Source organism: Dryobates pubescens, chromosome 1 (assembly GCF_014839835.1).
Source record: "Dryobates pubescens isolate bDryPub1 chromosome 1, bDryPub1.pri, whole genome shotgun sequence".
Taxonomy (NCBI): Eukaryota; Metazoa; Chordata; class Aves; order Piciformes; family Picidae; genus Dryobates; species Dryobates pubescens.
In genome coordinates this window covers 24,643,567-24,669,425 of record NC_071612.1, presented here as the reverse complement: position 1 = coordinate 24,669,425, position 25,859 = coordinate 24,643,567, and the positions used below count along the sequence as shown (strand labels likewise).

The 25,859-nt window shown below is 44.0% G+C and overlaps 1 protein-coding gene across 1 annotated transcript in view; it reads right to left on the bottom strand.

Annotated features, from left to right (window-relative positions):
* Positions 1–2,520: 2,520 nt before the first annotated feature.
* LOC104305247 (alcohol dehydrogenase 1) overlaps positions 2,521–25,859 on the bottom strand; it is a 387,682-nt gene continuing 364,343 nt past the window's right edge. Inside the window, exons 5-12 of the mRNA XM_054173041.1 lie at positions 11,084–11,185; positions 9,228–9,366; positions 7,608–7,695; positions 7,284–7,503; positions 6,421–6,681; positions 5,812–5,947; positions 4,119–4,257; positions 2,521–2,826 (exon numbers count right to left, since the gene is read on the bottom strand). Of these exons, the coding sequence (XP_054029016.1) occupies positions 2,802–2,826; positions 4,119–4,257; positions 5,812–5,947; positions 6,421–6,681; positions 7,284–7,503; positions 7,608–7,695; positions 9,228–9,366; positions 11,084–11,185 (1,110 nt within the window). The 3' untranslated portion in view covers positions 2,521–2,801. The remainder of the gene's footprint in view (positions 2,827–4,118; positions 4,258–5,811; positions 5,948–6,420; positions 6,682–7,283; positions 7,504–7,607; positions 7,696–9,227; positions 9,367–11,083; positions 11,186–25,859) is intronic.

The following is a 25,859-nucleotide window of genomic DNA, read 5'->3' as shown; positions in this document are numbered from 1 at the left end:
GAGTCCCTTCCAACTAGATGCAGTCTATGATTGTATGTGTAAAATTACTTTTCTTCAAAACATCCATATGAAGCTCTTCCCCATCAAATCTGCAAACCCAACACTGATATGAAGACAACATAGATTTCAGAATTGCTGGCTGCCCTGCTTGCAGTTACGAAGTGCAATGGATGGCTGGCAGCTCTGCACAATCTTTGAAGTGCATGTGAGTAAGGGAGGGGGGGAAGTTCATTCTGAGCTCCTGTTGCTGTGCAGCTTTGTGTGAAGCTGAAATGAGGAATATTTTCTTTCTTCATCAATGAGTAGAAGGAAAATTAAATCAAACTTGTATGTCAGTAGGCATTGAATGATTAACCTTTTAATGTCAGATTAAAATGTAATCTGTATCTGTATCCAACAATCTTTTATGTCCTGACATATCAGACAAGTTTTAGTAACAAGCTTCAGTCAGTATTCCAGCTCCCTTTGTGTGCTTTCCTATCTGTATGAAAGTGGTGGGAAATGGAAGAATATCTGTTAGAAATCCCTTTGTGGAGTAGACTCTGAAATGCACTTATGAGGGCTAAGTACAGGTCTTACCATTGCCCCTGATTGCTTTAGTTCAAACCCTTCAATATTTTTCAATTATAAGACAAAGGCAAATATTAATTCTGTTATTGATGCTTCAGCAGAATTTACCCAAGGATAAGCTCATGCAGCAAACACATTGCATTCATGCCAAGTGACCCTGGAGAACAGTGGCAACAGCTGTCATTTCCTTGATGAACTTTGGTTGAGATTTCAGCCTGCACCCAGGTGAGATGGGGCCAGAGAGAAGTGTGTAAGGCAAGTGAAGGTGAGAAACAGCAGCAGTGGAGGGGCCAAAGGCAGCTGATTGCAGTGGGGCAGGCAGGTGTGCCTCAGGACAGACCACCCACTTCATTCCTTCATGTGGAGACAAAACTAGATTGCTGCCTTATAAAATGTCCCTAATAAGAATGATTTCATGGCTTTATTGTTCTGGACCCCAACAACTAGCCTAATAAACATAGCAACATATTTACTATGCTTGGCAGATAACAACAGAAATGGGCTTTGCATGGTCCTCAGGAGTATAGAAGCCAGGGAGTTCATTGTACCTTACTCCCTAGCTGGTTTTATTGTTGTTGGTTGGTTGGTTTTTACTCTGCAGACTGCTTTTACATTCTGTATCCTTCATGCAGTAGGGAATGCCTTGGAAAAAGCGTGCAGCTGGCATATGGAGGATACTTCACTTCTCTATGCTCCTTCCTTTCCTCACAAGCTAGGTTTATACAGGTCTTCTTTGGCTTCCGTTTATGTAACGAGTTACATGTACAATAAACTAGCTTGGCCTCCACAGAAAACCCTTTGTGAGAATAATCTGAGAACAGATATTATGCTTTTCTTTCTGCTAAATCCATTACTACAGATGAGATGTATTAATTGGAATGAAAGCCCCTCTCCTTCTATTTTGACCAGCGATGCAGTTCATACTGCTGGTTCACACACAATCTACCTGGAATGAGACTGGAACTCAACTGAACTACACCTGAAAAGAATTATTTTATGATCTAGACAAAACTTTCAGACCTGACTGCTCAGGTAACCTCACAGAAAGTAATTACTGAAGTTTGAGCCTTAATTGTCCTCTAAACTGAGTTTATTATACACATATTTAAGGATCTTTGTCTGTTAAAGTCTAATCTCATGGTAAATTTATCCTCAAATTCTTGACCTATCTGGGCTGCTTAAGGACGCTTTCTGCTGGCACAAAATCAGTAAGTTCTCTTTATCACAGAGGCTCCTTGCTCCACTTGCTCTGTGTGCAAGTGCCTGTAAGCTCTGATTAGTGCTTTCAAAATATGAGTCAGTGCTGACCACATTTGCTAAGACAGAAATAGCCTCTGCTCCTGTTTCAGTGTTACAAACGCAGCATGCGGTAAGATGCTTTATGTTTGATTTCTTGCAAACTTGTCAGTGGCCTGTGACTTCCCCTGTACTCTGGATCCCCACTTTAAGGTTAAGAAACCTCCCCTTTCATGGAAACAAAGTACAAGATTTGATGAATATTCCTATTGGGTGATATTGTTTCCCAGGCAGCAGATGCACTTGTATAAATTGGCCTAAAACCACAGTGATAAAACAACTAAAACATGGCCATGAAAGAGGTACAAGGGTTAAAAAAACCCCAAACCCACAACACTGCAGTTTTATATAGAATATAAGTATTTATTTGGTGAAATATCCAGTGGGTGAGATATTTTCCAGTATCTAGGTCTATGATTTACTTAGATATCATTGACTGAAATGATCAATTCAAGCAATAGTTACCATATATTTTAATCTCTGCAGTAGTTTTCCTGCATGTCAGGTAATGGAATGCAAAAGTCATTCAAGATGGATACATAGTTCTGAGAGAGTTTCACTGTGCTGAGCTGCACACACAAATCTGTTAAGCTTACAAGGCCCAAACAAACAGTCTTCTCTTAAAAGATTGCACATTAAAAGCCATTTAAAAAAATCCTAACCTTCCTTCCCACCTGTGACAGCAGCAGGTCCTGTAATTCACAACTGCCTACTGAAAGAAAACTGCAGCACAATAGAGAATTTAAAGCAAGAATCAAGAGAAAGAGGTAGGAGGAAGATTATTTACTTTAAAAACTGTGCTTGAAGCTTGAGCTTTATCCTTTTATTCAAAGGTAGTGGTGCAAGATCTGTCAGAAATGTCTTGGCTTGTATTTATCAGTGACACTGAACTTTGTGCTGGTGCTGAGCCATCTGCTGCTTAACGTTGGGGAGTCCTATAACGTCAGGACGGTGCGAATACTGCAATAGAAAATGACAATTAATGGCTGTAGAAAAGCCTCTTGGCTAACAACAACAGCACACTGCTCTTTTTTTCTGAAAATCTAGGCTACTGTAGCCAACAAGGGTACTTCCTCCCTGCCCCCCTCTCAGCCCCAGCTTGCAGCAAAATGACAGAGCCAGTGTCTTGCTGCAGAGAACAAAATTCATGCAAGACTGCAAAGCCTTCACTCATCAAGCCCAAGACTTCTGGCAGTTAATCACCAAATAGAGACTAGGAAGTCTCTGGAAGCAGGCTTAGACACATCTTCCCAGTTACAAATGGCTCGAAGAGTAACCTCTGAAGGGTGCAGCTTATTCTGGGCTGGAACACCAAAGTGTTTCACTTTGTCTACATGCAGAAAGCCTGTCTTCAGGTTGACTGTCAGTATTTTAGCAAAGCTGATGGTGTCTCTGTTCTCAACAATTTCTCTGTTCACTAAAATCTAAAATTAACATTTATAGCAAATCTAAAAGACAGACAGTCAAAAAAATTAAATAAAGGTACATGCTGAATAGCTAGAACCTGAGAACAAACCTCAGGGGCTATATTTTTCTGTTACATGCTCCTTATATTTAGAGCAAGTAACACCTACAATAACTGCTAGCAAATGACAATGAAAGCATGCATGTAGTGCTCCAGAGTGGTTATGTTATAATCAGCTATAGCTTTCAAAAAGGGTAGTGCCCACAGATGCTAAGTTACACAAATGTACTTCTCACTTCCACCAAGGAGAATTTTCAATTATTCCCATCTTGTCAAATGTCACCAACAAAATACTTCTGATTTTCACACCCTATGAAAAGTCTCTGAGCTGAACTGTCACAATATTTAAGGAATGCACGAGACATACACCAAGTACCTTCCATTTTGAAAAGCTCTGAGTTTCAAGGTAAACTTCTCTTAGAACTAATTGCACTGGGATTCTGTTCCCTAACTCACAGGAGGAATGGTGAGTTGCTCTTCCAGCAAACATCATCTATTTCTGTGCTACTGCTCCTCATCCTAGAACACTTCTTGGAATGTCATGTAGCTGCCACTCTACAGCGTGGCATTCCCAGGCTCCCTTAGTTGTGTGCTGGTTTCCAATGGGTAGTGTGCAAAGACTTCCCCAATTGTGTGGTCTTTTCTCCCTCCACCACCTGTTGACACACGCTGGGCAAGATTAAGTGGCATGGTGGGTTGCCTTCTCTGGCATGAAGTCATACTCTGGGTTACTGTTCACCTCTTTTATGTTACTTAAATAGAACATTTACAATTAAACAATGTTTACCTCTTTCCTGTCCTTAGCAGATCAAATCCTTCATTGATTTTGGCGAAAGGAAGTGTGTGGGTAATTAACAGACCCAGATCAAATTTTTTCTTCATGTAGTCAGCAACCAGTTGAGGAACAGAATCTTTACTCTTCCAGCCTGAAAAACCCCACAGACAATGGATAATGAAACATGAAATGCTTGTGAAAATAGACGAAGCCCATGGCAGCTTAAATTTGCAGATGAAGTTTCTTTGGCAGAATAGCACTATGGAACGTTGCAGCACATTTTTGTAACACAGAGTGCCAGCAGGAAACATGGGGTAAAGCACAAGTATTCTGCATACAGCAACCCCACCAAGTGCTTTGCTAGTAGAGTACCAGTAAAAATTGGAATCTTTACAAAATCCAAGCTTCCCTCACACTAAATACTGTTTCAAATCATCCATTGCTATATTGCCCACTAAATCCCACATCACACAAAAGCCAGAGGGCTGACATCCATGTTGGTAAACTGGGGCAGTACTAGACAAAGCTCTCTGAAATAGTAGGATGCACTCCCAGTGGAATTTAATTAGTCTCTGCTACTGTATTCAGGTATCTATTGAATAAGGCCTTGAGCACAAGCCCTATGAGGAGAGGCTGAGGGAGCTGGGATTGTTTAGCCTGGAGAAGAGGAGGCTCAGGGGTGACCTCATTGCCCTCTACAACTACCTGAAAGGTGGTTGTAGCCAGGAAGGGGTTGGTCTCTTCTCCCAGGCAACCAGCACCAGAACAAGAGGACACAGTCTCAAGCTGCACCAGGGGAGGTTTAAGCTTGAGGTGAGGAGAAAGTTCTTCACCGAGCAAGTCGTTCGTCATTGGAATGTGCTGCCCAGGGAGGTGGTGGAGTCACCGTCCCTGGAGGTGTTCAAGAGGAGATTGGACGTGGCACTTGGTGCCATGGTCTAGTCATGAGGTCTGTGGAGACAGGTTGGACTCGATGATCCTCGAGGTCTCTTCCAACCTCAGTGATACTGTGAATACAGCAGTGGAGCTGGCTGTGAGAAATGCTGTTACTGGAAACAACTGCTCTGTGGCCTTCAGCTTTGTGTGGCGTGAGCTAGGGCTTCCTGACTGTGGGACTCTGCCAGATGAGCTCAGAAAAGAGGAAGAACTGGAAAAGACTGACGGCAGCTGGCAAGGGGCTGAGCTGAGCTATGACTTACATGGAAGTCAGGTGGGACTGACCCTTAATATCCTTTAGGGTCCTGACTCTCTCTTTCCCTCTGTCTTTCTGTCTGGCTCATTCTCCTTTTCACTCTTGATCTTCCCCCCTCCCCCTCATCTTTTCCTTATTTTCTCTTTTTCTTCCTTTGTTCCTTTTTCCCTCCTTATCTGTTTCTATCTCCTTTTCTCCTTCCTTTCCATCTCTCTCTCATTCTCCTACCTTTTTTCTGTCTTTCTCTCCCTTTTCATAATTTTTTCTTTCATTTTCCTTCTCCAGTTTTTTCCTTTTTCTGTATATTTTGGTCTTTCTACCTCTTTGTTTTTTTGCCTCTCCTCTGTCCCTTCTTCCCCACTCCCTCTTAATTTTGTCTCTTTCTCTCACCATTAAGTACATTTCCCCTAATTAATTCCCTTTGTGCTGCTTTGTCAGCAAAATAACTGTCAATATTACTTCCAACAGAACAACTTAACCAGTTAGTTTAGAAATATCTTTACAAGTCCTTACCTCCAAAGATAGACCCTTTCCAGTTGCGACCAGTGAAAAGGAGCATGGGGTCAAAAGTGATGTTCTGTGCTGCAGGGGGCACTCCCACAATCACACTGACTCCATAATTGTACTGGCAGGAGGCCAAGGCAGCAGTCTGCATTTGAAACAGAGAGCAGCCAGAGTCATGCGGAGTTTGCTGCCAGGGCACAAAAGTTTGATTGTCTTCTTCTCAGGGCTCAGCTTACAATTAATTTTTGGCAACTGAAACCACATCTGCTCACACCACTGTATCTGCTGTCATGGGTTGGGTGTGTCCTAGCTTTGCTCTTCCCCATTTTGTCTCAGTGATTGGTGACAAACCACAGCTGGAAAGCTGATAGTGGCCTATGTGAAATTTAACCATCCTGGTGAGGCCAGGGGATTACACTGAAGTTCCCTTTCCTCAGTTTCTGAGTGTGCTTCAGTCCCTGCATCTCACTGGCAGATACCTGGACTTAAGAGGTTTGAAGTTAAAGCTTGACACTTTACCAGTGGCTCTCAAGTTTCTCACTCTCGGTGCTTAGCAGTTTAGTAAAGAGAGAGCTAAGAAGCCAATGCTTTATTTGACCAAAGCTTTTAGTTGCATACCATGGTTTCGGTACGGCCTATGACCTCAAAGGAGTAGTCCACACCCTGGCCAGTCATTTCAATCAACACCTCGTGGATGGGCTTCTTGAAATCTTTAGGGTTGACACAGTCAGTGGCTCCCAGCTCCTTGGCCTTGGCAAACTTGTCGCTATTGATGTCAATGGCAATGATGCGGGAAGCTCCGGCTGCCTTGCAGCCCATGACAACAGAGAGGCCAACTCCACCCAGGCCAAAGACAGCGCAGGTGGAGCCTGGTTCCACCTATAAAACCAGATACATATAGCATAGTGTTACAGTGTGGGTAAAGAACAATGTATTTTCTTATTATCAGCATGTTTTCACTTAAGCCACTGGTACTTTAGAGTAAAAGGAATTTGCACATGTACCTACCAGCACAACAGCCAAATGCATTGTTATAATTCTACCCCTGATTAAGAGATGCTGTCTCTAAAATACACTTCTGAGACCAGATCTTCATGGCACATCTCATCTCCAGGTTTAAAGACACGTTTTTTAATGATGCTTTCTATTCCCTTGGTGTTAAGGTCTGTGGTGTCACTCTACTGGAGAAAGTACCAGCTTTGTAAAAGCCACACTCATGTATTTCCACTAATTAGGAGTGTTGCAGACATACATTCCTTCCATATATTCCTAGACTTAAGTTACAAAAAAATCAGTGCTGTTTCTAGGAGTGATAAAGTTGTGAGAAAAAAAATTAAAGAGATGGATTTTGAATTGAAGACTTCTTAGTACTTTAGAGACACAGAAACTGAAGCAGGCTGCCATGCTGATGAACAGCTTGCAGGCCACACAATCCTGAGCAGACCCCATAAGACACCAGAAACACCTGCCGCAATACTTACCTTGGCAGTCTGCACAGCAGCCCCATAACCAGTTGAAAATCCACAGCCAATTAGACAAACTTTTTCCAGAGGAGCACTAGAATCAATTTTGGCTACAGAAGATTCATGCACTACTGTGTATTCAGTGAAGGTACTTGTACCAAGAAAATGGTGAATTGCTTTTCCTTTACAGGTGAATCTAGAGGTGCCATCTGCCAGTAATCCACTAGGTGAACCAAGGCTGTTTGAAAGATGACCAGAAATAATGGCAAGTGAAATGTGTTGAAGATGATCAGTTATGCATTAATTAAAATCAAATATGGGTTGTTAGTAAAGAAAACTCACTCAGTTTTACAGCACACATTCCCCTTGGCGTTTAAGCAAATGCTGCACTCCCCACACTGTGGAATGAAGAGTGGAATAACCTTGTCTCCTAGAGATGAAACAGTGATGACAGGGGATTAAAAGAGGCAAACATGAAGCATACAGGTAAAAACATGAAGTAAGTGTATATAATCCCCAGCAAACACATACTAACAATGCAATGATGGTTTTATCTCTTTCTGCTGCCCTTGGAACATGAATCATCTCTCTCTATTATAAAGGACATCATTAGGGCAAAGTTGTGACAATTAATTTCAATATACAAAATTCCTGGTGTCTGTCATAAAATTGAGTCTGAGCTATGCCATAAAGCTGTGCTAGCTAAAGGAACTCATTCAGCACTTTATTACATCTTCTGGTTAGAAGGAAAATAGTAATACACAGGTGAAGAAACTGAGAGAGCAATTGGCATCCACTGGGACAGCAGATTGGAGGAGGAACGTAACAGGGTTCGAAACTGTGCATACAAAGGATGGGAAACTACGCAGCGTTTTGCCAGCCCTCTTGAGACTCTTTCCTTATTTGTAGTCCTATTACTGTTGCATTGGAATAAAGGTAAAAGCCTTTGTCAGAGAAGCAGTGACACAAGCTAGGGCAACAACTCTAACTCTCTAGCACAACAATTATATAATTAACAAAGTAGCACATAGCTTCCCAGTGATTTCTTTTTTTTTTACTGCTGTACATTTTCCCCATCAACAATGTATGGCAGATCTCTAATAATCTCTAAACATCCCTAATACAGATGCATTTGTCATTAGCCAGTTCTAAAATGTGGCTAACCTCCGACATGCTAAAAATCAAATGAACTCTTTGATTTGCTCTGAAAAATAGAAAAATGCAGACTTTCTTACTGCACAACTAGTCCTAGCAATTTAGCCCATGTTAGAATTTGGTCAGTCTCTTAAGTGTGTATAGAAATCCCATCTCATCTTGCAGCAATGGCGGGAAAATCAGCATCCTTCACTGACTTCTTGGTCTACACACTGCAGTTCAAAGGTAGTGCAGTGGAGAAGGAGCTGGTCCAGATCAGTGTCCTCAGAGCAACCCAAGCCTCACGATCAGTGCACTGGTGTTGCACACACACAAAGCCTGCAGCAGAGTGGACGCCTGAGTCCTACCCTGATACTTTTAAAGTGATGTAACTGAACAGAGACCTAAATTCTGATCTACTGAAGTCAATGGATTATTTAGCTGTTATGTGTGCTACAAGTTGCTTTCAGAAGCTGCCTAGTGTGTTGCTTTGCCTTGTTCTTCAGAAAGGTTAGCTGTGTAAACTAGAACCTGATTTCCTATGACCAACAGCAAAGAATCTGTAACCCTGTGACAGGAAAAGCATGATGTAGGTGGAAAGCAAGCTGCAGATGTTCTTGTCAAAACCCCAAAGAAATTGAACAGAAAACCTGAAAATAAATCAGGACTGGAACCATAGAAAAATGTGAGCAGCACGTAGCGCCTTTTAAGACACCCTGGAAAAACCTCAGAGTTGGAACTTCTCCTCTGCAGCTCAAGCACATCATCTTTGACTTACACAGAGCCTGGAAACTGAGCACAGGACTTGTGTCCACTGCTGTTTCGTACCTGGTTTGACAGAAGTTACTCCTTGCCCAACACTCTCCACAATACCTGCTGCTTCATGCCCAAGAATTACTGGGAAAGGTGAAGGCAGTATGCCAGATATCACGTGGTCATCAGAGCGACAGATCCCTGTGGCCACGATCTGAGTTAGAGGAAAGACACACTGTTTCAGCATGCAACTATGCCATGTCATAGACAGAAGTGAAAAGATACTACACACTTGGTGTCCCTTGCTTCCCTCCACAGTCACACATGCACACACTTCTGCTGTTGTGATTCATGACATGTCTTTAATCTAAAAAAGGAGGGTCCTTTGTGAATGTTTGCCAAGCATTACTGAGCTCCACAGGGAGTCTCACATTATCTGTCAGAAGCAATGTTCTAGCAATACAAGTATGTCTGAAGAACAGGCTAAAAGAAACAATTCCTTGTACTTATACATGAATGCATAACTAGGAAAAGGTAAAGTTAGGTAAATATCAAGTAACTATCACATATTCTTTACAAACAGAAATATTCTATGTATTTTATATCCCTTCCATTTGGATTTGATTTCAATATGTAATAGATGTTCTTATGAATATGAATCATAGCATGGTATTACATACCATGTTCTTATGAAAATATGAATCATAGCATGGCATTATATAGAATTAAATTGCAATCATTGTATACTATTTATACATTTTAAGTGTGCATGTGTGTTATATACACAAACATTTAAGCTGCCTATAGTACTTTTGATCACATTTTGCCTTTTCTTTCAGGTAGCATGACATTATTTCTTTGGAAATGTTCAGGTATGTCTTCACAACTTCTATTCTGACAAAGGTCCAGTTCTGGAGCCCCTATGACAAGAAAGATCTGAACATGTTGGAACATCTCCAAAGAAGGGCCACGAGGATGATCAGAGGGCTGGAGCTCCTCTTCTATGGAGACAGGACTGAGAGAGAGTTGGGGCTGTTCAGTCTGGAGAGAAGGCTCTGAGGAGACCTTATTGTGGCCTTCCAGTATCTGAAGGGGGCTACAGGAAAGCTGGGGAGGGACTTTTCAGGGTGTCAGATAGTGATAGAACTAGGGGGAATGGATCCAAGCTAGAGGAGGGGAGATTTAGGTTAGACATTAGGAAGAAGTTCTTCATTTTAAGGGTGGTGAGGTTTAAGGGTGGAACAGGTTTGCCCAGGGAGGTGGTGGGGGCCCCATCCCTGGATGGGGCCAGGCTGGATGTGGCTGTGAGCAACCTGATCTAGTGTGAGGAGTCCTTGCCCATGACAGGGGGGTTGGAACTAGATGATCCCTGAGGTCCCTTCCAACCCTGACAATTCTGTGATTCTATGATTCTAAGTAGAGTTGAGAGGTATCCCTACCCATGGCAGGGTGGTCGAAGTAGATGATCTCTAAGGTCCCTTCCAACCTAAGGCATTCTGTGAAATAGTGTTGTCAACCTCCTGAGAGGATTCTTCTCACTTATGTAACACTTGAAAACTGCTCTAAAATGAAAACAGCTGCTGAATTGCACCAAGAAAACTGCTGAACTGTAACAAAAATGCTCAGTCCTAGGTTACCAAAGGAAGCTCCCAGCCCTACTGAGTTATTTCCTAGTACAGATTCAAAAAAGCAAAAAGAGAGTATCTTCTTCCACGCTAGAGAAAATTCAGATTTTTGCCTTGTGCTGTAATGTTTTTAGTGCATTAAAAGGAAAGGTAAACACAAAACTCAACCTTGAAAAGCTTCATTGTTTGGTTTTTTTGTAGAACCTCATGATCAAATTTAGGCTTTGAAGTCTATTCCATGGAAGCTCACTATATAGTAACTAGATGAATGCAAGTCATGAAGGTTGTTTTAATCATTTGGAGTACCTTTATGCGAACTTCATGTGCTTTCGGCGGGGCAACTTCCACTTCCTCCATAGAAAATGGTTTGTTGGCTTCCCACATTACTGCTGCTTTGCATTTAATAACCTGCAACCAGAGCAAACAAAGGTAAAGGGATGACACTTGCATTTCCTGTGTTCTAGTTTCTGCTTGTTGCCTGTTGTCCTGTCACTGGCTATCACTGAAAAGATCCCAACCTACAGCATCAGTGGTGACAGTGATGTAATTGCCATCATGTGGGAAGGAAGGGGATTGAGGTCGATGTTGGCTTTGTATATGTTTCACTTCATAGATTTTGTTTCCTCAGAGCTGTTTTACTTTTCCACTTCTGAAGTTTCTCTCCCTTATTCCCCTTCTCTTCCCCACTGGGAAGTGAGGCCTTAGGAGAAAGCATCAGTCATTCATCTAGTGGCCTGCCCAGCAATAACCCCTGACATTTCAGTCTGGGAGAAGAGAAGGCTCCGAGGAGACCTTATTTTGGCCTTCCAGTATCTTAAGGGGACCTACAAGAAAGACTTTTTAGGGTAATGATAGGACTGGGGGTAATGGAACAAATACAGAAATGGGTAGATGCAGACTGAATGTTAGGAAGAAATTCTCCACCGTGAGGGTGGTGAGACACTGGAACAGATTGCTCAGAGAAGTGGTAGAATCCCTGTCCCTGAAGGTTTTTAAAGCCAAGCTGGATGTGGCTCTGAGCAACCTGATCTAATGTGAGGGGTCCCTGTCAGTGGCCAGGGTGGTTGGAACTGGATGATCCTTGAGGTCCCTTCCAACCCTAATAATTCCATGATTCTATGAGCCAAATGCAAGCATGATTAGTAAAAAATACACAAGGGAGGCCAAAGCCCACATTTTACAGGGCCATATTTTCTCACAAATGCCTTCTTTTCAAAAAAAGGAGTTCTGTCTTTATGCTGTGTCCCACACAACCCGAGGCTGATTTCGCAACACACACAAAGCACACAGAGCGTTTGTAAGGACAAACACAGCCAAGCACTGTGAGCGGCTGAGAACAGTAAGTCCCTCCTACAACCTGACATTGATTAACTATGCGTTGTTTTGATGGCTGCAGCCCCATGCACTTTCACCGATGCTACAGGATCCCACAGATGCAAGGGCAGCACCTTATCACCCATTTCATCTGCTAAGGCAAGCACTGGCTGCAGGCACAAGGTTTCTTGCTGCTTGTGTATTCTACCGGCCCTACAAGTTACTGCAGCGGGGAGAAGGTAGAAAGAGACCCTTTTACACAGCATAAAGATTATGCTGCTTGGTCACGTAAACTCACACACTACTCCCAGACAAACACAGTGGAAACTTCAGTTACATCACACCCTTCACCATGCGCAGTCCAAGGCCGGAACTTGGGACTGAGCATGGTGAACTTGCCTATGAGTGAACTACAATTAATTTTGCACTTGCAGTAGATCAGAGTTAAAAGAGAGCCTTTTTTCCCCGCCCTTCTTGTTTTGTTTGATTTTAGGCTAGTGAAGACATCCAGCAGTAACAGCAAACAATCCTGGTACTTTCTTCAGGTAAATCCCAGCAAGATGCATGCCTTCAGGTGCTTTCTGTCTCTGGGTTCCTGTTTCTCACAGTGTCTCTGAATGTATGGAGCAGATCATCTTGTGTGCCATCACACATTACATACAGGAAAATCAGGGGGGCAGACCCAGCCAGTGTAGGTTTATAAAAGCCACCTTTTTTTTTGAAAGGTCCTGCTTGACTAACCCAATCTCCTCCCATGCATGGTGAGCTGCTTAGTGGATGAGGAGACTGACAGGTTAATGGACTTGATCTTGAAGGGCTTTTCTGACATGAATGATTCCACAAGAGCATTTCTCAGGTAGTGCAAAAAGCAAGGTATTCTGGCTTCAGCAGTAGTATTAACCTAGATCTCTCCTGTCACTTACTTTCTAGGCAATGACATCAATACCCATTTCATTCCCAGCTCAGTACTGCATTGCATGTGATATTTAATTTTGACCTTCATTAACTTAAGCTCCAGACTTGTTACATGCATATTCAGATTCAAAGACTGTCCTAAGATCAGCACAGTATTACCCCCTGAACTGTAACACATTAATAACTATGTCCTTTTCTTAGAAAGCAAATTGATACAAGCTATAAAGTAGCTAAAAATAATTTAAACCACAGTGAGACCTCGAATGTAACCTGATAGATCTGATAAATACATTGATTTTAAACTGTTCAATCAGAGAGTAAAAATAGTTTGCAGACCAGGGGAGGAGATTATTCTTATTGTGGTGCTGTTACCTTGTCTTGCTTTAGTGTTTTTCAAAAATCAATCATTGCCTTGAAGAGCCTAACAACCATTTCCTAGGAGAGTACAGCAGCCTGCAAGCAAAGGCAGCTCTCCTGTGCCATCTTCCTCCTAAACTCTCACCTGTGGACACCACCAGGACTTGTGTTTTCCCTGCAAAGAACCTGCAATTAAAACTGCATTATTCATCTACTACAGCAAAGAAACCTTTCTCACACAAACTTTTGCTTACTTTGCCCGCTGTGCTCATGCTGACAGGTGTGTCTGTTCCAAGAATTCAGCCAGCTGCAAAGCAGTCAGGTTCCCGATACTGCAGGTCTTGTCTAATACACTGTGAAATGCTCCTGCAAGTGCACTGCTCTACTGGTGCAGACAATCTCAGCTCAAAGTCCCACCCCTTAGTCAGCTAAGTGCTATAAGGAGAAAGTAAACCAGCCACGTGTTAAAAATTAACTCTTTAGGGTGCTTCTTTCTTACTGATTCCTTTTTGCATCTCATCTGTGGTTGCTGTCACCATCACAGGAAGAAGAAAGCAGGAGCCCTGGCTGAAAGCTGACAGCTGTGGTGGGTTGAAGGCGTAGCCACAACAACTCTTTCCACCTCTGTGGGAGGCTGCCCTTCAGCCCCCACTGCTCTCAATGGCGTAGGTGCCAAGAGGAAAGAGGAGAGTGGCTCACAAATTCACAGCAGAAGTGACACAGTGAGAACACGAAGGCTTTGCTGAATTATTTGTTGGCACCCTAAGAGCCTGGCCGATACACTGAAACACGTGCAAGATGCTTGAGAAGTACACATTGGCTGACCGTGGCTGTCTCTGCTCCTGGCTCCTTAGTGCCGTTCTTACAGCAGGCAAGACCCCGTTCAGTTTGCAGATGGTTGCCTGATCATCGGTTCCATGAGCACCTGCAGGTGCAGGCCCTACCACTGCTCACAGCCTTAGCCTCTGCTGGCACACCGTCCTGCTGCCAGGCATCGGGCAGAGGTCAGCATGCCTTTGCTGTGGAGTTCAAGCCTGGTTTTATCCTGTGCCTGGCATTCTGAAATCAAGATTTTTCCTTCAGAAATGAGCACAAAGATAAAATACTGCATATAACCTGAGCAGTATTTGCTAAGCACAGTACTCTCTCAGGTTTACATCTTAGGGATGTGGTTTAGCAGCAGACTTGGTACTGTTAGATTAATGGTTGGATTCAACAATCTGAAAGGTCTTCTCCAGACTAAATGATTTTATGAATCTATGACTCTGGGCCGGCCTGGTGCTGCACCTGCAAGATTTTCTTCCTGAAGAAACACCCAGGCTTTCTGGCCCGCTTTGCCCTTCAGGACTGCCTCCCAAGGGCCTCGGTCAACCCGTCTCCTATACAGACAGAAGTCTGTCCACTTAAAGTCCAAGGTGGCAGTTCTACTGACCCCCTTCCTTCCTTCCCTGAGAATCAGAAGCTCTAATTTCATAACTGCTATGCCCAGGAAGGCCTGCAACCATCTTATCACCCAGCACAATACAGCCTATCACCTGTAATAACAGATTGCTGCTTTACACAGCAGTGGTCATAATCCATCTCTTACTGCTTCTTGAGAAACTTCACCTGCCAGGGTCATCTCATAGACTAATATCATAAATGTCCCAGTCTGTGACAATGCTGCAGCTGTGACTTCTCACACTATTTCTCACACTTACAGGCCTTCTGAGCTGTATAATCTTTGTGGCACCTCCAGGATAGAGGAACCTCAAAGAAGCCCAATGTTTACCTTGTATCTTGAATAGAATCCATCTTGAATAGAATAGACCAGGTTGGAAGAGACCTTCAAGATCATCAAGTCCAACCTATCAACCAATCCAACCCACCTACACAACTAACCCATGGCACCAAGCACCCCATCAAGTCTCCTCCTGAACACCTCCAATGATGGTGACTCCACCACCTCCCTGGGCAGCCCATTCCAATGGGCAATCACTCTCTATGTATAGAGATTCTTCCTAACATCCAGCCTAAACCTCCCCTGGTGTAGCTTGAGACTGTGTCCTCTTGTTCTGGTGCTGGCTGCCTGGGAGAAGAGACCAACCCCCTCCTGGCTACAACCTCCCTTCAGATAGTTGTAGACAGCAATAAGGTCACCCCTGAGTCTCCTCCTCTCCAGGTTAAGCAACCCCAGCTCCCTCAGCCTCTCCTCATAGGGCTTGTGTTCCAAACCCCTCACCAACTTTGTTGCCCTTCTCTGGACTCATTCCAGCAAGTCAACATCCTTCCTAAGTACATGTTGAAGGCATATAGCTGGACACAAACTGGGATGGAAACTATCTGCAGGTAGCTTACTTCTACCTCCCAGGCTCTAACAGCCTTCTGACACAATTTTCAGCCTCCCTGAAAATACTCAGTGCAGCCAAGCTTACATGACTTGAGACAGCATATCATGAGACTGTCAATGTAACCTGTATCTACTCACTCAAGGTCACATGATCTAATGACTGAAATATATAGTATAAAGTATAATATAGTATAAAGCTTGCAGTAACAAGCTTACAAAATACATTGTGTGGTCATACCAAACGGGCCAGTTTAAATTACATTCTTCCTCAAGAAGTAACTTGAACATGGGCTTGTTACCACAAGTGCCTTTTTCACCAGCCATCCAGAAGAGACCTCGTGTTGCAGCCCTGACATGAGTTGGGAAAGACCACACATATGGATAGCCAACCTTAAAAAGTAAAAAAAGACTCATTCCTCTCCCAGCCATTGGAAAATCTTCCCCCTGGCTCCCTGCACACCCAGTGTACTCATACTCTTTTGTTCTCCCCCCAGTCTGGGAGCCATTGGGTGACGAATGAAGGCACAACCCCTGTTGCCGTATAGCAATGAGATGCAAGAAATTCAGAGGGCAGAGAATCTCAGAAGTCCTCCCAGAAGTCCTTTACTGCTGGGTTGTAGAATCTCCAGCATTACAGAGTCTCAGAGTCCCACTTACAGAAGACCTTAATAGATGAAGAAGCTAAAAGAAGTCTTGAGCATATCCCTAGCAGCATCCCTACACTGAAGCCCTTGCCACAAGTAGCTAAATAACAGAAGAAGTCCCTAACTGAAGATAACTATTGCTCAGAGTGGCTGTTTTTACACCTTTTGTTATCAATCACTTAACCAGTAAAATCCACCCACATAGATAAGCTAAAATCTTTTCCCTGTAAGAGGTGCTGGCATGTCAAGGAGGCAGCTTCAGGAGTGTGTGCCATTCCAAGGGTGCCAATGTGAGTGTTGTTCTTGGCACACAGGGAATGTGATTGTTTTGCTCTAGACAGTGTGCCAAGGGATTGGTCAGCTAAGGAATCCTGCACTCTGCACACATCCAGCAGCTGCCCTCAGAACAGTGGCTGTAACAATACTCCTCTGACCTGAGAGTGGAGGGACAGCTAAAGACCTCAGCACAGAAGGCTGGGCAGCTCTAGGAAAGCCTCGGCAGTATCACTGTGACAGAAGATACCTTGTCACCTCAAGCTGAAAAGCTGTGAGGTGAAGTACAATTAAAAGGTTGGTAGAGTGACACAAAATGAAGGTGGCCCACTTCTAAGAATGGTGGTGGTGAGGCAAAGGGCCACAGGTGGTGCCAAGTGAAACACAAGCCAACTTGCATAACTGTGTTGCAACAGCTGCTGGATCAGCATTGCCCAGCCAGATTGCTCAAGATCCTGAGCCCACTGTATACACTGGCCCTGGCACACAGAGCAACTACAGTGCCACAACTTCTGGACCTGCTGGCACAGGGCCCAAGGAGATGGGAAAAGCAGAATTAGGGAGGAGAGGTAAGGTGTGCAGCAGCCTACAGGCAGCCTGGTTGTTCCAGGGGAATGGGGAAAAGGGGCAAGGGTCAGGCAGTGCTGGGGCCAGCTTTTATCAGGGGGAAGGTGTTCCTCTTGTGAGGCGTGAGCAAGCGAGAAGAGGAGCGGCGGCCAACGGAGAGGCTGGAGACTAATACGGCGCAGAATTAGTTTGTGTGCATGTATTTGGTTTGGCTCAAAACCAACTGCACCAGTATTTCACACGGCTGAAATTACTTTTTTCCCTATGTAACACAGGTAAGGTGTTTTTAGAGGGAAAGAGTAAGACAGAACATCCCCTTTAAGCAAGAATGGAAGGCCTCATGCATTTGCACTTTTAAAATGACTTCAGAAATCCAAACACAGTTTGTAATGAGGACAGGACCTGAAATGTAATCACAGAATCAGCAGCAACTGGTTTTGTACCCCCCTGCACCCTGTGGAAAATGGAACTTTGATCATTACTCTTGGCAGCTTATTAAACTTTTTCTGGTCTAATACATTATTTCCATCAGCTTTTCTTTCTTACTACTCACAAAATAAAAGGTTTTTTCTTCATACACTTATTCCTCAGAGAATGGAATTCACTTATTTCTGGCATTTAATCACTCTATTGCTACAAATTACCTTCTGATTTCTAAGCTCAAAGCACCTACTTTAGGTGAGAAAGTTCATATCCACTGGAGATGTTGTGACATTTTATACTGGACTGGCAGTGTAGCACAGTAGTGACTGAGAAACATGAAGCAAGCCACAAGGATACATTTCAGACAGTAGCAAAGGCCTGTCAGCGGAGGCTGGTGATGGACATGATTGGTTCATTCCGTCTTTCTGGGGCTTTTATGTATTTTCAATCCAATCTCATTCAAGGTACACTGCTGAACAAAAACTCCTAGTGCTTATATTGCTAGCATAGTAATTCCACATGAATTAAGAAGGCAAAGTTTTAAAGGATAGAGTCACTGAGGTTGGAAAAGACCCCTGAGATCCCCAAGTCCAACCACCAACTCAGCACCACCATGCCTCCCAAACCATGCCCCAAAGTGCCATGACTATGCATTTTTTAACATCTCCAGAGATGGTGATCCCAGCACTCCCCTGAGCATCCCATTCCAATGGCTGACCACTTTTTCAGTGAAGAATTTTTTTCCTAATATCCAATCTAAACCTCCCCTGCTGAAACTTGAGGCCAGTTCCTCTTGTCCTATTGCTAGTTACTTGGTAGAAGAAACCAGCACCCATTTCACTACAACCTCCTTTCATGTAGTTCTAGAAAGTGAGAAGGTCTCTCCTCAGCCTCTTCTTCTCCAGACTAAACAACCCATAGCTCAACCATCTGCCATGAGGTGATCCAGACTGCCTTAAGGTGGAGCCCCCCTGAGCATCTGCAGTTTATTGATGACATCATTGTATGGGGTAAGATGGCAGAGGAAGTTTACCAGACAGGTAAGAGAATAACTGATACCCTGTTGGAGGCTGGCTTTGCCATCAAGAGAAGCAAGGTAAAAGGGCCTGCCAGGGAGATCCAGGTCCTGGGTGTCCAATGGCAAGATGGCCGTCGCCACATCCCTCAGGAGGCGGTGAACAGAGTAGCCACTATGGTGCAACCCACAAACAAGAAAGAGACACAGTCCTTTTGGGGGCTTGTGGGCTTCTGGAAAATGCACATTCCTGGGTACAGTCAAATTGTGAGACCTCTCTTCCATGTAACAAGGAAGAAAAATGATGCCTTTTATGTTCCTTTTATGTCTTTGAAGTATTGCAGCTGTTGGACAAACAAGAACAAAGTCCATTATAGACTACTTGAAGTAAAAAAGGAGCAAAAGGGAATGAGCGTGAATCAACAATTTTATCATGAATGAGCATTTTGGGATGTGAATCAACCCTTTTATTCACCTACCAGGAAGAGCAAGAAGATGAGGCCCTCTACAGACAGATAGGCCTCCTGTTGACATGCCCTGGTCCTCATGGGGGACTTCAACCAGTATCTGTTGGAAGGACAGCACAACAGAGCACAGCAGTGCATGAAACTCAAGGCCAGCCTTGGTTGCTGTGCCCACAAAATTGTGGCGTTCAGGATTCTTAGGACAAGAAGAAGCAGCATGCTCATGACCTGGACTTCAAAAGAGTGGAGGTCTGTTAGGAGGAGTACTATGGAATAAAGCCCTGCTGGGGAGAGGGGCCCAAGGAATATTTCAGGATTGCCACCTCCATGTTCAATAGCAATGTGTCCCTACAAAATTTGAACAGGCTGAAATAGCAAAGCCCTGCAGCTTCTACTCTGTGCTGGAGGCAGACAGGTGTTGTCCCCAGGAAGCCACTTTGTTTAAGTTCACTCAAAAATTAACTGAACAGCAGTAAGAAAGATTTCTACTTTGCTGTCTTTTCCACACCCTTTGTCTTCAGTTCCTCTTTCTAATAACATCTCCCTGTCTCTTACTTGTAGCAAAAATGCAGGGATCTTCTGTTCACACTAGCTCTCTTGTGCTCCCCCATCCAGAGGATGCATGAGGAAGTAGATGCCCAATTTCATGTCAATCTTCTCATCTTTAATTAAAAACCAACTGATAAAAGTGCTTTCAGAAACATAATATACATCCTGCCACATACCCCAGGGGCCTTGATGCTTTGTGTCCCCATGTATGACCACTTAAAATCAGCCCATGCTTCATGCTGCCTCCGTGCCTTCTCAACAGCAGCTTCTTCTCCACGTGAGCCTTACAACAAAGCAGATGGCAACAGACCATTCTGGGCTGCAGGATCACAAACTAGAAGCTGCATAGACTTAGAGCTTCTGCTGTCAGCTGCCTTCTCTCCTTGAGAAGACTCTATAGCATCTTAGCCTGTAAGTTACTCAGCCATTTGTTATGATGACAGAGTCACACCACTCACCTCCTCTTTTTCCCTACCAAGTGTAAAAGCCCTCCCCACACATCTTCCATTTTTGGCTTTTCTCCATCTTCTTGTGGACAATGCCACCTTCTGGTGAGCACAAAAAGAGGCTGGTGATCCTGGCCCGACATCTGCCAACACCTCTGGACTCCTGAACGGATTCCTCCACGGTCTGCAGGCAGCAGGCCCTTACGTGAATAGCTGCACTTTTAACAGCAGTGACTGCTACTACAGGAAAGCAAAAAACCCCGAGGTAATAGCCCCAATAGCTGATAGTCTATTCAGCCAAAATCCAGACTAAATACAAAGCATGAAGAGACACGTGACTGCCTCTCTGCATGGCATAATCCTTAGTAAAGAAAAGAGCCAGAGTGGCCTGGACGTCTCTTTTGCAACACTGGTTGCCTGAGGTAACTACTTACTATCAAGAGCAGTAGGTAGCTTGCTTCCAAGCTCCTGTGCTTACAGCTTCTGCAAACCACAGATAGATGAAAGAGGTGAAAATGACAAGAAAATCCAGCAATTGTTTCTGCTACCTTTCAGCCTATGCAGGTTCATGTTCTTTACTTCACCTCCAGGTGAAGTGTGTGTAACATGCAGACATCCAACCAGTGTGACTCTCAGTGTTACTACTCCAGGAACATTCCCTATCCCACAATGGCCCATCACATACAGGTGAGAGCTGTTGAAGGAACACACAGGTAGCCTGGACAACTGCCCCAGCAAGCAGAGAAAGAAATGAAAGTGCAATGGCATTTTGTTCCAAAGAACCCAGTGCTCCTGTGCTCCTATTCCTGTTCAGGAGATGCATTTTGCCAAGAAAAGCTGTTGCCTTCATTGCAGTCTACTAAGCATCTTTATTTGTCATCAATAAATAATCTCAGGATGGGAACACAAAGGTTATCAGTACCAAATACTATTCAAGCTACAACAAAAACTGTCACCAAGGCAAATGTTTGGAGTTCTTGCAAGCTAAAAGAACTTCTTGCAGGCTAAAGGATTCCTTCCTCTCTCCTTCTGTGCTCACAAGCATGCCCTGAACACCAGACAGGTTGCCACAGCTTTGTTTCCTGTTTTGCTCACCTAAGTAATTCTTGCCCCTTTTCAGGGGCAACACACTACACAGTGCAGCATTTACTAAGAGTAACCTGGTGCTCAACAAACACTGTGCAGCTCTGCTGGGTGCTAGACCTAGCTACTCTGCCTACCCTTGAAAGGGATTTAGTAGTAATCAGTATGCCATCTGCATCAGCAGAAGGAAAAGGTTTTCTAGGGTTGGGCTTTTCCTTCATAAACTGACCCTCTATTTACAAAGAAATCTCTCTGGCTGCAGCAGAAAGAAAATTGCTAATATGTGGCCTGATTTCAGGACAGGTAGTGACATAACTGTTGCCCTAAGGGATGAAGGGTGATGCAGGACCAAACCTTTTCTGAGTAAAAACTGCATTTCTTGCCTCTTGAAAAGGGTGCCTTTGAAGGAACAAATCAAGACTCTTCCATTCAGATTGACCACCCTGCAAGCAGTGGCCACAGCTCTGTGTGTTTGTGTCTGCATACACACACACACATGTATGTAAACATAAACATGTATCTCTCTACACATGCATATAAATAAATACATATATGCATAAATAAAGGAAAAAAATCTCCCCATAGTAAACTTATAGTACACATAAGCCTGTATTTGTATGTGTATTTATCTTTTACTAGAACCTGGTAAAAAAAGACAAGCTGGCCAGAGCCAGCAAAACCAAAAGTCTTCCATGGCTTAGCCAGATTAATTTGCTGGATATCTTTGCACCCTCAGCAGAGTAATGTTTGGCTGTAATTACTTTCTGCTTAATATGCCAGCTTTATGTCAGCTACTAAACAGCATCACAGTTCTGAAAACCCGTGTAAGTGACTTAACAGCCCTGGTTCTTTGCCTTGGGAAATCCAGGCTGACTGACTTAGTGGTACAGAAAGTGGTTGCCGATAAAACTCCTTTTAGCCCAGCTAAGAAAGGAGGATTTCAGTTCCCCATTAAGTGCTGTCACTCTCACTGAAAACCACTGGCTTTTCAAGAGAGGCACAAGAACCGTAACTCAGCTACTGACTGCCATTGCTAAATGAATGTGCCCAGTCTGACTGCACACACACCATTCCAGACACCCTATACTATTACACATGAAGTGCAGGTTTCATACCTCTCTTTTGCACCCTTCCAGCACAGACTCTCCCTGAAGATCACCTGCTAAGTTAATGGTGACCATTGCTTGTAGTAAGACTGTGCCTTTTGCTTTTTTCATAGAATTATAGAAAGGCCTAGGCTGGAAGAGACCTTAGAGATCATCTAATCCAACCTCTCTGCCATGGGCAGGGACAACTCCCAACTAGACCAGGTTACTCAAGGCCTCATCCAGCCTGGTCATGGACATTTCCAGGGACAGGGCATCCACAACCTCTCTGGACAATCCATTCCAGAGTCTTGCCACCCTCACAGTGAAGAATTTCTTCCTAAGATCCAATCTAAACCTATTCTCTTTCAATTAAAATCCATTTCCCATGCCCTGTCAGTGGACACTCTTGGAAACAGTCCCTCTCCAGCCTTCCTGCAGATTCCCTTCAGATACTGGAAGGCAGTTATAAGGTCCCCCCAGAGTCCTCTCCAGGCTGAACAATCTCAGCCTATCCTCATAGCAGAGGTGTTTCAGCCCCTGGACCATCCTTGTGGCCCAGCAGATCCCTGTCTCTCTTGAACTGGGGAACCCCAAACTGGACACAATACTCCAGGCATGGTCTCACCAAGGCAGAGTAGAAAGGGAGAAAAACCTCCCGAGGCCTGCTGGACACACTTTTCTTGATGCACCCCAGGATACCAATGGCTCTCTCTTGGCCACAAGGGCACATTCTATGATTGCTGTCCCATGGAGAACTCGGACTCCAAGGTCTTTCTCCATGGAGCTGCATCCCAGCAGGGCAGACCCTGACCTGTACTGGTGCCTGTCATTATTCCTCCCCAGCTGTAGGACCCTGCAATTGTCCTTACAGTCCTTATTGAACTTCATTAGGTTTGCCTCATTGCCACATCTGACAAGATTTCTCCTTCCCATTAATGACCCTTGCATCTTTATAGCTTTTAGAGATTATATGCTCCTCCAGTAATTCCTCAATTACCAGCAATTATTCTGCAGTAATGATTACAAAGTGCTATAAGCATGCCTCTAGGAAATACTCTTTCCAGGAATTTCTTCAGATTTCTTAGGTATCTCTGCAAATAATTACATTAATCTTCTATGGGACATAGTAAACGCAAAGAGAAAAGGAAAGACTATGTCCCCTCAGAGATATCTAAAATAGGGCTTGGGGAGTTTTGTCACTCCAAATGTTCCCTCAACATAACATCAGGTTTATCTTATGGCCTTTATTCTTAAACTTGAGCAAACTTCCTATTGATTTGCAGAAGGATATGGAGATGTTCCCACAGGGATTCAAAAGAACCCTACTTCATCTGGAAAGGTAAGTGAAGAAATGACACAGATCTTAACTTCTGCACTCTCTCTCACTTAACACTGTAACCTGAACTGACTGAATGCTACAGAGTACAGCACAGGGCCAAGCAAAGTGACATGAGACTCACATGTGGAGAATATGAGAGCTTAGAAGGGAAATGGTGTTGAGTAGGGTGGTAACTAAGCTCCACCTGTCTTGCTTCCAGCTCTGGTATGTCACTCTGCTTTACTAGCAAGAAAAATGGTAAAACTAATGAAGATGGGAATGAAAGTCAGTTTGTTTCAAAGTACTGAGGAAAAAACTTCACAACAGACAAGCACAGGGGAAAGCCTCCTCCCCTTGCAAAACAAAGATTGTTTGGATTACTTACTGCCAACACTTTGCCTTTTGCTGACAGTGCCTTGTAGAAGCAGCATGCTGTGGTTTAGATCCAACTTTGCAGCTGTGTTCACAAATTCCAGGACAAGACTGTTTCTGCAGTAACTCTTCAGTCTCAAGCTGCAGACTCTCTCATTACTCGTCTCCTCTACCACAAGCGTATGAGCCCGAGTCCTGTGTCTCTTGAAGGCTGTGTACACAGCACTTGCTCATCATCAGCTTCTGCTGAGAGGTGTCCTTTTGTCTCACTGCTGCAAGACCACTGGGGACATCTCAGGCTGGACCACTTGCACACTTGTGAATCTGCACATGCACACAGCTAGACCTCAACTAGAACACGTGTGAGAACTGCAGGGAATCAGCTCCTCTTCCTCTATATCTTCCAGGTGCTGGAGAAACTCAGCAATATTCTGCAGACAGATTCACATACCGAGATTCAAAAATGGGCCACTGGGTCACGTAAAGAACGTAGCAAACGTGCATCTACCTGCATCCTGCTTGAAAAAACACCTGCTTCTGCACATGTGCATAAGCCCCTGACGTTCTGAGAGCCCTGACCCGACTGCAGCTGCCGCGCGAGAAGCTACAGCATCCAGTGAAGCATGCTTGGCCCAGCTGTGGCTCTACTGAGCACTAAGGTGGCAGTACACAGAAATTAGTCCCTCCAGCCTCAGTGCTCTCAGGTTTGGTGCAGGGTGGGAAAACATGCTCTCCTCTGGGGGCTCTGGGCTGCTGAAGGAAGGCAGAGAGCAAACAAAACACGTCTCTCATGTCTTTAAGCCCTAAGATGCTTCTGGACCTGTTTAAAATCTCTCCAAAGTCTGCTTGTAATTTCACTCCTTCGCACACTTGTATCAGAGAATCCATGTAAGATGTGGTGGGTTTACCTATGCTGCACTTTCTGTTACAGAAGAAGAGCAGTGCTTCTGTGAAAAAAAGCTCATCTAGGTTCTAGAACAAAAGAAATCACATTTGGTGAAACCCAACACAAAACTCCACATTACTTGAGCAACAAACCACAATCTGTAACTTTAATAGAAGCAATTTTTCCATGGTTATTTAAAAAGAGGAAAGTCCCCTGAGTGCATGAAGTCATAACCAGTTGGTTGCCAACCCTTTACAGACCATAGAGATCTGCAGGGATCCCACTTCTCCTCTCCATTTGAAAGCAGTAACAACAGAGGGAGGAATAAAATGGATACAAGTCATACTTGGATCAGCCCTCTGATTCCAGCACAGCAGAGATGAACAGTTAGGACAGCATGCTTTTATCCTCTTCAGCTGACCCAACCCATAAAATTATCTATCACATACCGTAAACCACACTTGCTTCTCTCCATCCCTGGAGAATCTCCCTTCCCATTCTGCTCCCAAGGACTGCTTTCCCGGTTCCTGTGACCAATGTCCGTTCACTGGGCTGAGTACAAAATTGTATACTTTACAGGCTCTAGGCTTAATATTTGTTTTGTTTATATTGTAACTTTATTTTCATTTCAACCCACAGGTCTCCTCTCCTTCTCCTAACCTTCCTCTCTGCTGGGGAAGGGTCATCAGGAGACAGAGCAACTGCTGCTGTTTAGCCCCTGCTATGGCACAAACGTAGACATTAAGAAGATCCAGAAATCATCAAAAGTGATTGTGTCACCTCAAGGTGCACCGTGTGCCACCAAAAGCACCTGATTTGCACTTCTGCAGAAACCCATTCCACTCGGGCTGAAGTGTAAAGCACTGGCTTAGCCCCAGCCCACACTTGCATTTCACATGCTGACCCCAAACTAACTAACCACGGAACACAAATTATTGTGGCTGAGCTGACAAAAGGCAGTTCAGCTGCCTCTGACTGCATGCTGAGACACTCAGGAAAAGCATCATTTTGGTTTGCTTGTTTTGATTGTTTGTGCACA